This window comes from Crinia signifera, chromosome 7, assembly GCF_055691185.1.
Source record: "Crinia signifera chromosome 7, ASM5569118v1, whole genome shotgun sequence".
In the NCBI taxonomy this organism is placed as follows: domain Eukaryota; kingdom Metazoa; phylum Chordata; class Amphibia; order Anura; family Myobatrachidae; genus Crinia; species Crinia signifera.
The window spans coordinates 135,932,841-135,952,380 of record NC_139223.1 but is presented as its reverse complement, the minus strand read 5'-3'; the positions used below and the strand labels follow the sequence as shown (position 1 = coordinate 135,952,380).

The following is a 19,540-nucleotide window of genomic DNA, read 5'->3' as shown; positions in this document are numbered from 1 at the left end:
CGTCGGTCGCATCGCACCCGATTTTTTAGTGCATTCAATGCCCGCGATGGCTGCGATGGGCGCCCTTCTAGGTAAAGAGTACCCAATATGTTATTGCAGCAGGAGGCATCACACTTCTTGCTTGCATTAGTGTTCTGAGCTCTGTTCTAGAACAAAGCATCGGATCGCCTGCGACACCATTGCCCACCGGCATGACCCATGGACAGTGGTTGAGTGGAATCTTCTGAATAAGTGATTGATGCTAAATTATGCCCAATGTTGCAACAGAATTTCACAGACATTGGTGAACACTGAATGCCCCTTACAATGGATTGCATGCTTTGTGCACTTTCTACCAGTGAAGAAGACCTCACCTAGCATTTTTCCATCTAGTAATACTGTATGTTCGGACTACTTTTTCTTTCAGGGAAAAGGCCATTTATTTCCCCCCCTGAGTGCTAATGTCTGGAAATCTTCTAGTGCAGAGATGTTGCACCATGGAGCAGAGCCCAAAGGGAAAAAGAATGACCAAAGAAAGTCTCTGGGTGTGTATGTTATTGGTTTGACAAATGGCTTCAACACTATATGGCACAAGCAACATCTTTATGTGCTTACATAATTCCGCTAACTAATACCCATTTTTCTGATCCCTTTCACTTAATCTCCCTCAGTTCCCCTTATTCAGTACCTCATTCATTTGTGGTTTAGATATATATATCTTTGGTAGGACCGGCACTCCCAGCTGATGCAACATGACAAAGGCACCGGTGCCCTCACAGCTTTGGTGAAAAGCAGTAGATAGGTATGTGGGTGTGGCTCTCGGCTGTTACAATACAAAATGACAATACAGTGTCTTAGGTGGTCAACGTTTCATCTTTTAATGGCACTATCGTCAAGATCACATATAATATCTCATAAACCTGCACTAATAATCTCATAAATCGTCAATAATAATTTACATACATGATTTACATAGTATGCCCACATAAATTATGAAACTTCATGAATCAACTGTTTATCTAAGATCAACATTTCCAATGTAAGGCATCCAACTTACATGAAGTCATGCAGTCCGAAATCATCATTGAGACCTCTCATCATCTGGGTATCAAACTTATAGATCCATCGGGACTCTTATTTAATAAATTCAAAAATCTTTTCCATCCTCATTAACTCTGGGGCACATGATCAATGATCATGTAGCATAAATTAGCCATATTGTGGCCAGCCCTGGCAAAAGACCTACCCCCGGCTGATGACTGCCGACTGGTGAACCACCTTCTTTTCTCTCAATGTTCTGTCATTCTGCACTTCATGCAGGGAGAGAGGGGAATGTCTGTTTCTGTCTCTCTCTCCAATGCATGTGTGCTGGGCTGTTGAGAGAGGCTGCTGCTGCAGCAGTCACTTCCCTCTCTCCCCGCAATAGGTAGTTACTAGTGGTGGCTCCAGAGATGATGTTAATATTATAACCTCACCAACTGCCAGTGAGTCAGTTCAGAACTGCAGTTTGTGGCAGTTGCTGTGGCTCTACTATTTGAATTTTGAACTGCACGGCAGCCCCAGCTCTGGAGCCTCCCCTGGTAATTATGGGGTTGATTTATTAAGCTCAGTGAAGTGATAAACTGTCTGGTTTTTATCACCGGCCAATCAGCTCCTACCTGTGAAGCTACAGGCTTGGTTTGAAAAATGACAGGTAGGAGCTGATTGGCCGGTGATAAAAACCAGACAGTTTATCACTTCACCAAGCTTAATAAATCTACCCCTAAGTGTCAAAATAGATATATATTAGATCTACATGAGGTTGAATGGTACACTTTATGGTTTTTGAAATAGTCTATTAATATCATTAAAATTAGATAATAGTTACAGTCAATATTACATTTTTAGTTATCATTTATTTGTATTGTTACCATTCAGAATTGCGGTAACAAAATCAAAAATATCTTTATTTTGTCAAATTCTCTAAATTTATTTATCTAATACAATTTATTGAACATCCATCAGAAGCATATCAAAATTGTATTGTGTACATTTACAGTATCATAAACATTAAATGTTAAAGTGTTTATTATGCAAAAAAACTATATATTTTTGAATAGGTTTTTTTTGTTTTTTGTTTTCCAATCACACACAGCCGAGTATTATACTGTAGCCAGTACTTCATAAAGACAGAGCCAACTGACTTCTGAATATTTGGCGTAGAAATACAGATGACACATTGTTAGCAATTAACAGGTGGCTCTTTCATTGTCCAGTTTGCCTACACAGAATTCCAAAAATTAGGATAATTCAAATGAAAATTCATAACATCACAGATTTTGTACCACCTACACACAAATCAGTAAGTAAACACATGTTTATATTTCAAGTAATGCAGAGATAACAATTAAGAGAAACAGTGTGGAATTGTATTTCTATAACTTGCTATGAAAATACAGTATTAAGTAGGCTTTTTGGATTTTTTTTTTATTTTTTTGCTCATTTTAAATATCCTGCTAAAATGTTGTATTTGCCTGAAATACAATTTTGGCTCACAGCTTGGGCTTAAAAGTTTGTGTTACCACCCAATTTCTTACATAAAATACAAGCACAATCCTATTTATCTAACTTAAGTCATACTGTACTGTATGTTTCCAACAAGCTCAACACATATAATTATATTTATTTAGATTTGTAGTTTCTACATTTTACTTATTTTTTGCTTAGAGCTTCAAATTATTTAGTGCCAAATAAGATTACATCAAACAGAACTTTACACTCTCTCGTAGGTTTGGGTTGATATTGTTTACGCAAAGCAGTGTCAGTGCCATATACATTACAATAGCAGTATTAGTCTTCCACAGATTATAACAGCAGTGTAATGTTATGACGTTATATTGGCAGGGCATAGCGGGAGCTTTCCCAGGGCACAAGAGTGACAATAAAAATGATCCATCCATATTGTGAGCAACATTATTCATTCACATTGCAAACAATAAATCTCCTATTGGCTGATGGATATCTCCTATGCCAGGTACATCCTTTATCTTAGAACCTCAAAATAAATGTATTCTAAGCTTATTCTGGGGTGGCGTGACACACTTAGCAGAATATGGGAGCAGAGAAACACTTGGTCGGACGCTGATCAGTCGGCTGCCTGGAGTCCGAGGTTGCACTGTGCTCCCGGGGAAACTCGGGGGTGCCGAACCTGCTCGGGTGATCCCAAAAATCACCTTGCACAAGTAAGCACTTGCACTGCACACTTCCCCTCTAGGTTAGGCTGCATGTCCTTACCTCATCCTTTTGGATGGGGTAGGACAATTTTTCACACCCCCACCCCGGCCTTCTGGCTGGGGTCCTCTTTATTATTTATTTCTCTTCTTCTCACGTTCGTGCACTTTTCACGTTTTCTGTTTTCTGTAGTGTGTCACTTGTTTTTTTGGGTTGTGTGGTTGACCCTTATGGGCCTATCATTCCCCAATGTACCAAAGCTCTCATCCTTTTGGGGAGAGCTTCGGTCCCCTCGAGGGCGACCCCGAGCCGCAAGGCGGAGGGAAGCCTAATGCGGGTCTCTCCAAACCTTCGGGTGCGGAGGATCCACCGTCCTGACCCTTCCGGGGGTTGAGGAGAACGGGTCTCTCTAAGCTTCGGCGAAGAGGACCCACCGATCCCTTTTTTCCCCTCTTCGGCCTTATGGCTGAGAGGGGTTAGGGGAAAAACGAGGCCCTTCTCCTTTGGGAGAGGGTCCATCGATCGCACGGCCCCCTATGCATGTGTTTAGGCACAGCACTGGTGGTGGGAGCACACCTCAGGCTCCCTGAGTTTCTTCAAACTCAAACTCAGCAGAATATGCAAAGCATGGTAGCAAAAAGGGTGGAGAGGGACACTCTCTGCTCTACTACCCTGCTTCTGTCCAATGTTGCTGGCAACTGCCACTACGCTTATTAAACGGTATGGCAGGCTTTGGTGCCAGTAGCAGGGGGCATGGTATGGTGGCCCATTAGTCAGGAATCCAAAGGACAGTACACCAGAATCCTGACTGCCGGTACTCTGACAGGGGGCAAGCGCAACAAAGCCCTCACCATGCTGCAGGCTTGGTGACTAGCTATGCTCGCCACAGGTTCTGTTCTCTGTCTATGGGAGTTGTGGACCCCCAGAAGGGATAATAGCCCCTGTCAGTCAGGATTCTGACTTTTCGGCATTTAAACAGTTGGGATACCAATATTGTGTATTGCCCATCGGGATCCTGACTGTGGAGCAGTCATCTGGCACCCATAGCAGGAAGAGCGGCTCCCCCTATTTGCCTGTTTAATGATGTCCATTCATTATTGCTGCCAGTTGCTACAACCAGCACCTCCTCAGTATCCACTTCACCAGCAGGTGCAGGGTGTGCTGGTGCTATGGAGCCCTGTTTGCCTCTGATTGGTTGCCATGGACAGCATCACCTCTTTTCATTTTTAGAAGCTTTATTAAATGTAACCCTATGTTTGTAAGCAGAACTACTGTTGGCATTATGTGTAGTTGGCTATACTACTGTGGATATGTGTGTAAGTGGCAATACTATGGGCATTATGTGAAATGGGCACTACTACTGTTGACATTATGTATGTCACTACTACTGAAGCACTACTGTGTGATGTAACATGTATAAGGGGTACTAATGTGAACGCTAACATTTATAAGGGGTAATTATTTGTGGCATAGCACAAACAAGGGGCTATTGTATAGTGTAACATGTATAAATAATACTACTATGTAAAATAAGGTGAATTAGTGGCACCACTTTGTGGCATAATGTGAATAAGATACATTAATATGTGGTATAATATGAATTAAGGGCTCTACGTGTGGTGTAATGTTAGTATGATGTTCTGTGGTGTGGCATAATTTGAATTGGGGGTATTATTATGTGGCCAGGCCTCTTCCTTGTGAGACTATCCCTTTTTTGCGGCTTACCCTTTTTGTAAGTTACAGGAGGCAGGGCACACATGTATAGTTTGCAGGGATTCACCAAACACTCTAAAACTGCAGCTGAGGTTTTTTTATGTTTTTACAACCTGTGTGCAATGAGTCACAGATCACTTTGTTTTCACACACATATAAGTCCTATGATGCCACACAGTATGAGCAGAGCTACATGTTATATAAATAATATATATTATTTGTTCTGTTTGGTATGCTGTACATTATTGCAACTTTGTTTATATATTGAAAAGCCTTTTGAATCCCTGCATTGTGGGCTGAGCTGGCAACATAGCACTGTAGAGTTGTTAGCTTAGTTGCCTTAAGTACATAGGTAGCTTGTTTTATGTGCGCCCAAACAAACCATGCACTTCAGTCACCAGTCCCTGTTGCTGAAGTACTTGGTTTGTTAAACTGTGCATGTCCTTTTTAATATCCAACAGAAGGCTAATTGTGGGTGGGAGTGCACCACAAAATAATAAAAAGTTACACTTGGTCTTTCCCACTAAAAATGTACTTCAAAATAAAAACATTTGAGAAAATACCATCAGGGAACGGAGGGGTGGGAATGCTTCACCAACTAAAGAGGTCTGTGTCTATGAACCACAGGCTGTAAATTCCATGTCAATGGCTCCAGAGCCAACCTTGGGGATGAAGACACATCAGGTATATTCTGCCTTCAGTTCTTATAATGTCCAGCCATCTTGTCAGCCAAATTTCACACAACCATGTGTTGGATTTTTACCTACAATTATACAGTATATTAAGAATGCAACTTGAGACTTGGACACATTGTAGGTGTCTACGATATAGTGTTTGCATAAAAATCCCTGATTTGGTTCATAAAGAACTATTTTATTTCAATATATTAACTAAACCTTTATAAACTGTATTTTCTATTTGAGTAGAATTATCCTACTGTACAGTATCTCTCTAGTCAATCTTATTTACGTCATAAAATGATTTTGAAGTTGCCCACTGACCGCTGCCACACTTGGGCCAAAGTCCATTTATCAAGTCTTCAGCTTGTTCCAGCATACCAATGTTATGTCTGTTCAATGCAATGAATGCTGGGAAAGATGCACAGTGTCATTTTCCTATCAGGTCATTTTAATGTTGCAGAAAAATATGACAAAATATGTGTAGTGTAAATTGACAAGGAAACACAATATAACCTCGAATATCAAGCAAAGTCTGTGCTCACCACAGTTATAAATGATGATTTCCTCATTAATATGTATCTTTCCTGGAACTCCAAATTTCTTTTGTTGATAATGTTTGGGTCAAATTCAAAATTAATAAGTATTTTTAAACAATATTGTCTGGATATTAATATTTTGACTTAAAGTTATATGATATATTCAATTAATTATTAAAATGTACAATATTTTCAACAAAAATCAGATATTGTCAAGGAATGAAGTTTGTCACTGGTTTTTGGCTCAGTTTGGAAAATACTGCATGAGCCAGAGAGTATTGGCTGTAACAATTCAATATGTCCCACAGTACAGATTGGCAAAATGTATTTTCAAATGTATTTAATGTTGCTAGAAAATGTTAGTGACTAACCATACTCTGTATCTTGATTCCTGAATAGAGTGGGTTGCATCTGAAAGGTCAGATTTTATTTATCTGTGCAACTTAAAGGACTACGGCCCCTAAAATACATTTATTTTGACAGAATGTATTGATATGTGCTTCGAAATTCTGCACAAAGCTGTTGTCCTCTGTTATCAGATGTTTTAGATGAAAAAAGACTAGATGCAGTGGAGTACCCATAACTTTTTGGGCCACATATTAAAACCAATTGTACGGACAACTGTCCCAGTGCTTCTTGACAGACACCTCTTGGCTGCAGTTATTAATTTTATGCCCTATGCAATAATTATCATTATTATTATTATTATTATTATTATTATCCTTTATTTATATGGCGCCACAACAATACAACAATACATAAATGAGCAAAAATGCAAGAAATTAACAAATCACAGTACACGTCAATTTAGAACAAGTACATGGTACATAAAGACAGTTGCGGCAGGGGACAGGACACTGTAGCAGTTATTAGGGTGACAGAGATGTGTATATTCTAAGAAAAGCACATGGGGAGAAAGGGTCCTGCTCGTGAGAGCTTACATTCTAAAGTGGAGGGGCAGACAGACAGGGGTGACACAGAAAGGGTAGAAGTGAGCATATATTAGTGCCTTAGTCCAAATAAAAAACCAAAGTATGTAGTGCCTGGGTTATTATTATTATGCCCCATACTAGTGGCCTAGTAATTATTCTGAACCATAGTAGTGCCCTAGTTCACATTTATGTCACATCATAGGGCTGCCAGTATATATTATTTCACAAAATACCTCCCCAATTTACACAGATATTCCCAGTTCATATCTTGCCACAATAAAGTTCCCACTGTTGATACTGTGCCACATTAGTGCCCTCTAGATCAAATAATGCCATGTTACAGTGACCCAGGTCAAATGATGAAGTCAAATCTAGGATATTGGTATAAAAACCTAGGTCCAGGCCCCATAAACCACTGGGTCCCATAGCAATGGTACCCTTTGCTCCCACTATAGTTATGTTCATGACATGATATAATGTTAATCAGTTCAATAGCATTACCAACATGATGACTGACTGCTGTGCATAGAGTAAACTGTTTCTCCAAAGTACCAATTCGATATCAGGTGACCAGGTACCCTCCTATTTTTAGTTCTAGTGGTCAATTACCAAGGTGTACTGTATAACATAAAAGGAAATGTTTATTTTCACATTTTTTTTCCACCATGCATATTGGTATGTTTTTTTTTGCGTACACAAATTCAGAACATTATTAACATGTTTGCAACAAATCTTCTATGAAAAAAGCCCCACTACCTCATTTTCCAGTAGGGACACAAGGCCCTTGCCCTTGCAGGTGATGGTCAAGACAATACTGATCCCTAAGATAGTCCATGCTATGATGTCCCTATTTATTGTGCGCACACATTTATAGAGCACTGTAAGAAAATTTAATTGGACACAAACACTCCTTTTAACTCATTCACGCACTCATCTTGAGAGCTATTTTTTGGTCAATGCCCTTTAGTATATTAAACATTTCCATATACTGTCATCCCTAGGATTCAAACCCATAACCTGTTGCATTTACCTGTAGCAAAGAGCACTCAAGTTAGGTTCATGAATGTTGCATATGTATTAGCGACGGAACGGTTAGGGGAAGGATACCAGCCCAGTTACAGCCCATGCATTAAGATGGCCATGAACATTTTACTGCAGATTTAGAGTGGATGAGTAATTTTTCCTTATATAGTAAAAAATGTAATTAAGTTGTTTAATATGGTGTTACCAATGGGTGTGATTACTACGCAACACTCCTAAATGTGGGACAGATTAATATATAAACAGAGTTGCTGTGTTGGGGTTTGAGTACAGTACCCACGCCCAGAATTCTGTGCACCATGCTAAGCCACTGGAGAGGAGAGCCCTGATACTGACAGTGGTGCAGGGCTATGCCCCCCTATTCTTGGTCATGCCCACTAGTACCAAGACCCTAGGATTTCCCAAGCAGTTCTACATATGAGACTGGATGACGGATTCCCGATATTACTATTTGGTCTTGTCCTGTTAGTTCCTAAATTTATAGAACTTTAAAGGAGCACTTGTGACCAATACATGCAACTGAAGGTCCCCAATAAACTTATATCAATAGAATTAATAGGAATCAATTTCGGTAATTGGTTATTGAAGTATGGTTTTTATGAATTGGACATTTACCTAACAGATAACATTTGGTACAACCATGTATATGCACAATACACAATGCACAACTGGCTTATCAAATAGAGCTTACAATCTAGTTGTCTATGGTTTGCTAGAAGTCCAAGAGCATAAGAAAATACCAGTGAGATCAAATGGGGATGTCTGGAACACCTCCATAGCTTCTTCCTACTGAGCTGCTCTAGCACCTTAAATTAAGAACCTTAATTTTGCCATTTATTAAAGTATATTAATCTGAATTTGAATAAAAATATCTATATAATGAAGAAGTCAATATGATGGAGAGGCTTAATTTCTTTTATTTTCCTATGCTTTTATTTTTTTTTCTAGCAGATGTTAAATTTGGTGCAGTCACATCACAGCTGTGTGGCATCAAAGCTCAATCTGGGTTTGAGTATGCAAATGGGCACATGAATATACGCTTTGCTTCCGTTATTCCACAATCCAGCACGCTAATATATATTGTATATGCAGTATGTAAAAGAAGCTGATATTATTAAGATAATGCAGCCAAGTGAGGTAGGCGTATTTCCCAACTCGCGCACAAAAGAGGCAAACGTTTTTCTTCACAATTTAGTTTACTAAACAAAGCTGGGATGCTCGCGAAGAATGCTGCTATATAGAACTTTCAATTCTGTTCTTTCAATCGTACTTCAAAACACAGCTGTGCTGGTCCTCTCACCATCGTGGCCATTGGTATGCAAATCAGCATAATGCATCACATATTCCACGTTCTTTCTTTAACTGCTCTTCAGTGTGATTGTTAGCCATCCTTTATTGGCAGTTTGTGCCAGACCATTTTATGACAACAATAAAAACTTTGTGATAAAGGGAAGGATGGATGATCACACCTTAATGCTGGGCGAATACCTGCTGAAGAAATAAGGAAAAAATAATCTACCTTAATGCATTCAGAGCCTGATTCAGATGAAGAAGGGTTAGCATTAACTATAGCTCTCGTATGGTAATGCAGCAGGAGGTGTTACGCAAGCAGTGGCAATCCGAATTGCGTCCTGGGATGCAGTTCAGATCACTTGCAATACCAATAGCCTGAAACACCAATAGCCTGCAAGGAGACCAGGAAATCTCGGTACTTGGACAGGCATCCTGGCAAGGGCGTAACTACCATAGGTGCAGGGGGTGCAGCTGCTATGGGGCCCAGAGCTGAGAGAGGCCCACTTTGCCTGTCAAAGTATCATGCGTTATATACATTTTTTAGCATTAGCTGATGAATAGGGGCCCTTACAAACTTTTGCTATGGGGCCCACATGTATCTTGTTACGCCACTGCATCCTGGCCCAGTTCCTCCCCAACAACTGTGAATACATGTCTCCGTTTTGGGAAGTGAAGGCCGTTGCAACCCCTACTCTGGCTGAAAATGGCATCATAATGTCAATCACTGACAGTCTGATGCTGTAGTGCAACCAACATCGCAGACCCGAACTGCACATGCGCAAAGCACCAAAAAATCAGTAATACTTTGTGGGATGCGCTACATTAACATCGGGACCTGAATGAGGCCCTCTATTTCTCTGGGATAAATGTACCAATGAAGATTAGGCCAGGTGAGACGGGTGGAGGTAATGTAGTCTTTAGACTTACTTCATATACTTATGGGGTCCTACACACATCGCGACACTGCTGAGCATTCTTGCGATGCTAGATCACATCATTTTTGTGTGCTGATCGATCTGTCAGGGCCAGTGTTCGAACAAACAGGTATAATATCTCCAACACGTGTGCGCACCAAGCCTTTCACATGTGTAGTAAGAAATAAATTTTGCTTATCTCAATCCAGCTGGTTATACATTGATTTTCCTTTTCCAAATCTCTCAGTATGTATCATATAGGAGAGAAGGATAAAACCACCATAGCGTAATTCAATTTTTAATACAATATTACACAGATGGTAATGAAAACACAGAAAATCTTTAAAAACGCAATTACCATAAAAGTATGAGAACTATTAGACAAAGTTCTCTACATAAGCATAAAAGTATAGAAGAATGATCCACCCCAGTCAGTTCAGCCAAAAGAAGGAAAAGTCAGCAAAAATTACCAGATCATGTGGAGAACTTAAGACGGACTTAGTTCTCACAAGGGCAAAGATTGCGGCTGTGCGCCGTTCCAGGAACCCTGCAGTAAGCTCCCGGGCAGCATCTCTTCCTTCCGGCTTTCGTCCTGTCAGTGGGTCTCTGTGGTCCTCTCAAAATAGGCCAGTGTTCTCCTTTAAGAACACCAGCCCTGACACTGGCCACCTCATAATATATATCCAGCATGCTGAATATACACACGAAGCAATGTAGGGGTATTTTCTAAGCAATCTGGTGAGTTCATTTAGAAAATGGACTAAAATCGCCTTGTGTGTGTGGCCCCATTAAAACCTAGAGATTAAGACTCTGATAAAAAGGGACTTGTCCTGAGTTTAACATTTGCAATCTTAAAGAATACTGATTCGAATACAGAAGAATCAATTCCCTAGAAATCAGAGACATCAATGGTGAACCTTATGGCGTTAAGAATAATATATAAAACTTAAGGTGCCCATAAACTTCCCCGATTTGGGTCGATTTCAACTGATTCCGATGGATCGGGTCAAGAAATCATTCCAAATCGGATGTATTTGATATCCCCTCCGACCCGATGCGCGGTCCAATGTGCAACCTGCTGCAGGTTCAATCTGTCGGATCTTACCCATAAGCAGCACATCGCGGTTGCTTTTTACTGTGTTTTATGTGTTGGGTCCGATCCCCTATGTGCAGGGGCAGTGAGTTGGCAGCAGCTGGATCTGGGCAGCCGGCCACTGATTGGCTGAGAGAATTTCTCTCAGGCAATCAGATGAAAATCGGGACGGGCGGTCTTTTGAAAATATTTTTTTAATTCAGCAGCTGCTTCGCGCCCAGCCTCCCTGCATAATGCCACTCGCCGCAGCTACCAGCTGACCGGAACCTGCTGCCCGCCCCCGGCCGCTGCTGCAGCAGCTCCTTGGGAGTTATTACATGCAATAAATCACATGTGATTTATTACATGTAAAAATAGCACATGAAGTGCCAAGTCGCAAGTGAACCTCCCGGGGAGCTGCCGGTGGAGCTCACGGGCATATCGGTCTGACTTGTCCTTAGTACAAGTCGAACTAGTGTATGGGGGCCTTTAGTTCCCAACAAACCTAAATTGTGGGGTCCTCTGTGGTACAATTCTGATTCTTATAACAGTTAAAGTATCTTTATTAGTTATAGGCACAGATTTATCATAGAACAGAAATCCATATTCTCAGTTGTAATAAGTATCATTTAGCTGCCCAATTGATCATTTTTATTACAGTTTGGCAATAACTTTTTTGGGTACTTGTTTCCTAGCACGGCCACACCGATTTACATCGGGGTGGTCGTGTCGCAAAAATCGGGTCGATCGCATCGCATGCGATTTGGTCGCATGCGATGCGATCGACGCGACCGACCCGATTTTTTGATTGAATGAAATGTAAATCGGGTCCCTGGGACCCGATTTTACATTGGATTCAATGTAAAATATTCCCTAGACCCCCAAATTTAATGACGTAAACCCCACCCCACGATAGACGCCAACCCGAAGCGTGGCGAGCGCAGCGAGCCCGCGAGGGGCGGCGGTGCGCGTCCTCCGACCTTTTCATTCCCCTACTATCCACGTCGGCGTGGAGTTGAGAATAGAATAGTGTGGCGAGGGCAGCGAGCCACCGAGCCCGAAGCGTGGCGAGCGGACGCGTATACCTGTGAAGTTATACGCGTCCGCTCGCCACACTATTCTATTCTCAACTCCACGCCGACGTGGATAGTAGGGGAATGAAAAGGTCGGAGGAAGCGCACCGCCGCCCCTCGCGGGCTCGCTGTGCTCGCCAAGCTTCGGGTTGGCGTCTATCGTGGGGTGACGACGGGGATCATATTGGCCCATTTAACATTTTTCACATTTTTTTAAAGGTGAGATGGACTTAATCTAGTCCATCTCATCTTGTGCCATTATAATGGCACAAGACCGACGCGATCCTCCCGATTTCAATGTTAAAAAATATTTTAACATTGAAGCCTATGGCAAAATCGGGGGCATCGCGTCGGTCGCGTCGGGACCAATGTTAATGGTCCCGACCGACGCGATGCCCCCGATTTTGAACCTTTGCCTGCAAAATGGACCTGATTTCAAAGGAAATCGGGTCCATCGTGTGGATCGTGTACCTTAACTTAAAGGTACACGATCCACACGATTGTGGCCGTGCTAGGAAACAAGTACCCTTTTTGGTGCCATGATAATAGGCCTTGTTGCAACAACTGAAGCTATAGTAATAAATAGCGCCCTAAGGGTCCTATTTACATAAGAGATAATCATCATTGTTATACAGTCTAGACAGTTGAATTCCTGATCTTTTATATCTTTTGTATTAAAAAAAACAATTTTCTTAATACCAGAAGGTAAATACTGTATGAAGTTCAGTATGATCCCAATTTTGCATTTTGGGGCTGATTCCAGTTCATTCACAATGACCCAAAATCGGCCCCTTCCCCTGATGGTTGGGGCTTGCGCAAGCCCATTTGTGCCCATGTGCAAACCTCGACTGAGATTTACACTGTTGCCAGACCATTCGCAGCGGGGAGGGACGGAGGCAGAATGCTAGGCGTTCCCATGCAAATGCGGGAGGGACGACGTGTGGCGGGGCGGGAGGCTGAAGTCACATGACGTCAACTGCCCGTCCTGTCTTCATCCCCGCACCCGCAAATATAAGTCAGCCTCCACTTATATTTGCAAGCCCAGGTGAAATCATTGGATGGTCACAGACCATCAAAAGATTTCTGCTGCTGCGGGCACATGCGAGGGGATCTGTTGGCGGGGGGCGCATATTCGCTGGGGCAGCGGGGCGGGCACTCTGGGACTTGGTAAGCTGCGATCTGCAAGTCAACCAGAATCAGGCCCTTTGTATAATAGGTTTTTGTTACTGTACCTCTAAGTAGCACATCTAGCCCACTACATTGTTTTCATTTCATATCTGATATTTTTTTCAAGGCCCAGCATTTTAACGCAGGTTATAGTTTCAATCGAGCAATCAGCTCCTACTGTATAAATGAAGTTACAGCGGAGAAATCATTTGCACATCATTTAAGGACTATTGCTTTGAAACACCCACCTCAGTTTTTTTTTTACTTTAGCCTTTTCCTCTAAAGATTCCTATTATTTGTTTTATTCTATGTGCTTTAAAAGTCCTGGGTAATATGTATTGCAGTTGTTTGAATAAAATAAAATGCATATTTATTCAACCGAGACTGAAAAAGCCCTTGTTAAGATGATCATATAGTTTTCCCCTGGGCATGATATTATACAAAAATGTCTAACTGAAGGTCTCCGTAGAATTGTTCAAAACAGCTCAGAAAACTGAAGTTCAAGGGACTGATCTCATGTGTGACTTCTATAAACATTAATCCTTTGTTGCCAAGAAGGAGTAAATATATATTGTTAGTCTATTGTCTTTTTCTTTTGGGAACTAGTTGTAATAGAGATCAAAATACACTTAAAAGATGCCAATGTATTTCACAGTTGTTGTTGTTGTGCGTCTATATCTCTGTACAGAAATCATTGTCATGTATAATGTGGTCAGTAATTTATTTAAGTCCTCATCTTAGTAATAAGCATTTTGCAATCATGCCACGCACCACCCAGTACAATATGAAAGTATACATGTTGGTACTTTCTAGATATCGACATCTTAGATATTGACATTTTAAATATGTTGACTTTATAACTATCGACATACTGGTATCGACATTATGGGCGGGATGTAATGAGGTGCAATTTTTTTATTGTTTTTGACTATAAAAATGACAGCATGTACCCTACAAATGTTAGATAACTTTATTTTTTTATAATAGACAAGAAACACTGCGCTAAAATAGAAATACATTTTAATATGAAATCAGAATAATTTGTAAAATAACCATAAATAAAAAGTAATATTAAGGAAACACATCAATAAAAACAAAGCTCATTAATCAACACACATTCTATGCATTTTAGCCGTATAAGTAAGTCATCTGGAGGTGATTCCCACCAAGTGGCATGAGAGTCCTTGCAATGAAGGTTTAGTAATTTAGCTGATGCATATGATTGATCCCATTCAACGACATAAGTTAGTGAATATTGCAGCAATGGGTTATGCGTTAAAAAAGATGATATGATATAGTAACCATTTTGTTGCAGCAGCAATTGCAGCAATTGTGGTCAATGGCCTCAGCCAAATTTGGTTGGAAATACAAAGGTGGCCACCCAGTGGTGACGGCTGAATTGCAACTCCTGGCTTGGTCTGGTTAGCACTCCAGTGTCTTGCCTTATCTGGATCCGCCCACAAGATGGTCACCGATCAATGTGCAGAAAACTGGTACCATAAACGAAAGAGATCACCGCCTTACGCGTTTCTCTGCCTCCAACTGCTCAGCGACTTCCTCAGGGAATGTCAGTTTTAGTGTGAACACACCTCACCATATTCTGGGGTTATTCAGAACTGATAGCTGTTGTGCGAATTCCCAAGGCAATCGATTATCAAATGACTGTGAATGCGTACTGATTGTAGTGTGCATGCGCAAGGCCAAACAGCAACAAACAAACTGCACATACTGGAAAATAATATGAGATGGTGAGTGAGTTGCATATGGATTTGCAGCTGGACATTGATCAGGCAATATTTCTGCAAGCCATTCGCAGACTTGCACAGGGTGGGTTTTCACTATGGGCAGTGACAATCTGATCATAGACTCAGCGATCAGTTTTGAATAACCCCCTCTAAATCTCAGTGCACATGTTACATCTGCCCCACCTGCAGTGGTTTTGCCCAGTTACTTTTTTTTTTTCTTTTACTTACAAACCTGAATCAGTCCCACTGTCCCAGAAGGCCATTGCCATTTCAGTAACAAAGAATCAGGACATTCCCATATATATCTGCTCATGCTTGACAATAGAGCTGCATAAATAGCACTAATCAAATGTAACAACTTACAGTTTTGTTATGTTAAAACTAGACCCTAAAATCAGATTAGTCATAAACATACATTTTTTATGTGTTGCTAAGATGTCACCTAAAGCTTATAATTGTTTCATTTGTCTCCGCTTGCATTACATTTGTTGTAGATGAATTCAGATGTATGGCGGATGTATGAAGCAGTGATAAAAGTGGAGAGGTGTGCAACTGCAACCAATCAGCTGCTATGTATAATTTATAGAATGCACTTGATAAATGTTACTGCATAGCTGATTGGTTGCCCTGGACAACTTCTCCACACTTAACACTGCTTTATACATCTACTCTACAGATACTAATGTGAAGGATTTTTTTCACCACTTGATACAGATAGAGCCATCCTCATCTAGGGTGAGATGTACTAAACCTTGAAAAAGTGATAAAATGGAGAGTGATAAACCACCAACCAATCAGCTCCTACCTGTCATATTTCAAACACAGCCTGTGACATGACAGGTATGAGCTAATTGGCTGGGGGTTTATCATTATCAATGTCATCACTGTTCAAAGCTTAGTACATCTGGCCCCTAGCCTTTTAATAGGATTTTGGGCCAGATGTTTCAAGCTTCATAAAGTGATAAAATAGAGTGATAAACAGCCAGCCAATCAGTTCCTACCTGTCATGTTACTGCTGGGTATGAAAAAATGTCAGGTAGGAGCTGATTGGCTGGCTTTTTATCACTCTCTATTTTATGACTTTGTGAAGCTTGATACATCTGGCCCTAAGTGAGCCAGAGCTGTCTGACTTAATCCTATATTTATCCCCTACTGCATTGTTCTATGTATTGTATTGCAGCTGAGAACAATACTGTAGGCCTTGGCTCACAATGGCTATCCAGAGAAGGCTAGCTGAAGAAGGCTCCATCTGTATGTTGAAACTTGTCACTAACATGCTGGATGGATAGTGTCATTGGTCTTTGCTGGGCTTCAGTTCCACTAAGCTAGGAAAAATAATAATTGTAAAAACAGAATAAAATTTCCGTGCCTGTGTCGGTCTGTGCTTCTAGTGCACATATAGCAGAATCAGGTCTGTTGTCAAAGAATATCATGCAGTAAACAATTATTGAAAAGTTTTGGCAACATTTTCTACTGCTGTGATAACCATCTTGATAAATAGACTCTTTAATCCAAATGATTGGAAATACAAGTTGCATCAGATTCCATTCAAATGTTGCCACGTACAGTATGTACTTGTGGTGGTTACAAGCAGAGCAGTGATGATTCCTAAGCACCTGTCCCAGACACAAGTATGCCTTGAAGTGAAGTAGTGTGCAGAAGAGTATGGCATCACTGCCAATAAAAAGTAAACTCATTCCTAGTCAGTTTAGACACCTCAGTCTTTTCAGTTATTACAGAACCCAGAAGTGAGAGCAGGAAGCTCATATTCATCAATAGGTATACAATTCAGAAATCACGCAAGGAAGCACAAGTTCATCAATATGTACATAAATCAAAGATCAGCGTACGCAGCATAATCTAACAAGTGAGAGGACAGGGCTGGAACCTCAGGTTCATCAGCTAAAGACCATGAACAGTTACACAACTTTGTAGTTAAGGCAGGAATCTCATCAACGGTTAAATAAATACCTGTTCAGGGTAAGAAGCACGGGTTCATCAACAGGTATCAGGGGCATATTAAAAAAGGAGGGGGCCTCTGAGCAATTCCCGTTTTCTCTGTGATATACAGTATCCACCAGACATGCACAAAATTCTGGAAAAATAGCCGCCACACCAATTTTCACAGTGATTTTGCACCTGTGTTGCTGCTGACTTGGGACTCCACAGAGGTAAGTAATGAAGAAATGGATGCAGTGTTTACAGTGGTGCCCTCGTGGACCCAGGGGCCCATGTGCACTACACACACTGCATCTATTATAGGTACTGTACGCTATTGACAGAAACACAAGTCTTAGTCCAAGGTCATAAAAAGGTACAAAAGTCAGAGGTCACAGCAGGAAGTGTTCAGAGCAATTAACTTAGGTTCATCAACAGATGCATAGGCGCTGAAACCATGGGGGCTCCGGGGCCCGAGCACCTATGGAAAGTGAGGAGCACCCACACGCCACGGCCGGAGCTCACCCACTGCTCGCTGTCGGGGATCCTGGCAGCGCCGCAGCGGTGTCCCAGCAGTGGATATGCCATCAGCAGCGGGGGTCCCTGCGGTGGATGGGAACTAGTAGCGGTATTAATACCGCTGCTAGTTCTCATCTGCCGCAGGGACCCTGCTGCTGACGGCATATCCGCTGCTGGGACCCCCGCTGCGGCGCTGCCAGGATCCCCGCCTACCTCCATCCAGGACTGGGGGGGGGTCTGTGTTAGCCCATTGCAGGGCCACACCCCTTGAGCATGCCCCCTTGAGCACCCACCGGCAAAAACGTAAATCGGTGCCCCTGAACAGATGCACATGTTGGGGTCAATTCTGAGGAATCATTAGGAATTCACAACAACCACTGTATGACTCAGAAAACAATGTAGATCTTCCAACAATGTATGGAATAAGCTGTGGTTCACCGGATGTCAGCTGCCCACCTACTTCCCAATGTGCAGGCAGATGTAAGGCTGCTCTGAGCAATACACATTATGTGAATGGCGGGATCTGGTTGACTTGCAAGGATGTGAATTTGCATCCGAGCAAATCAACCAGAATAACCCCCTCTATTCTTATACTCCTTTCACACCAGAGCCAGAAACAGTATAATGAAAACCCATGTTGCTTCATTTCACACCCCACTTTGGTCCCGGGGTAAATCTTGGGTCATCACAATGGGTTCATGTCCATCCAGCATAAGAGGCTCATCAAGCTGATACACCATTAAGTGCTTTGGATACACCTGTGAGTTATTTGATCCAAACCCAGGTAGATTAGCACAGTATCACCCTTTCTTAATGCATCCTATCCAGCACACACCTGGAAAAATCCCAGGTCATAACCAGGAGTGTGTACCCAGGTCAGATAATCCACGATGAACCTTTCACAGTGACAAACAGCTTGCATTTTTTCCGAGTCCATGTTATGGTGTGAAATGGCTACGACAGTGTTAAACCTACTAAAACCTAAAACATACTGTACATAAAATATCTTATTATGCACCTACCTATTTTACATGTTTAGTATTGTGGATATCATTGGGCAATGATTTGTAACATGCTGCCCTCTGAGCTTTCTCCTGTGGTTCCAACTCTGTGCTGCTTTATTGTCAGACTTGTTTGTTACAGCTTTGAACCCTTGTCTGCGATACTGTACCTGCAGATTTGTTATTCAAATAGAAGTCTCTTTCTTTGAGTCAATGTATTTTTAACCTTACTAGTGAGATTGAGGGTAATATTAGTTTAGAGGTTCATCTTTGTGACCCCAGAAGTGTATCTGATTGTTGCATGATTTCATCAGATCAGAGAAGATGGTTGTGTCATAGTTTTAGGTCTAACGAACAAAAACAAACAATATTGCAAATCACTGTGCATTTGCAGATCCATTCTCAAATCCCAGGACATGGAAGCAGGGGCGGATTGGTGACTATAACCGGCCCGGGAGAAATCCCACAGCAGCCGGGGGGGGGGTTGAGCGGAGGAGAACTCCTCCTCCCCCCCCCCTGATCTGGCCCTATGTATCATCCCTGCAGACACCCCCTTTGAATTGAGATGCTGGGGGGGTGCCCACTACCATCCCGCAGCGCTCCCCTGCACGTACAGTTAGCTGCCTCTGTCTCCTGGAGCTGCTGCTGCGTCCTCTCCTCCCTCCCTGGAAGTCACGCAGCGCTCAGTCCTGCCTGGGGGGTGCTATCGGGTTCAATGGAGTTTAGC

The 19,540-nt window shown here is 41.8% G+C and overlaps 1 protein-coding gene across 1 annotated transcript in view; it reads left to right on the top strand.

The window, feature by feature from the left end:
• ARHGAP15 (Rho GTPase activating protein 15) overlaps positions 1-19,540 on the top strand; it is a 579,674-nt gene that overhangs the window by 322,567 nt on the left and 237,567 nt on the right. The window contains exon 9 of the mRNA XM_083153856.1: positions 407-524. Coding sequence (XP_083009982.1) covers positions 407-524 — 118 coding nt within the window. The remainder of the gene's footprint in view (positions 1-406; positions 525-19,540) is intronic.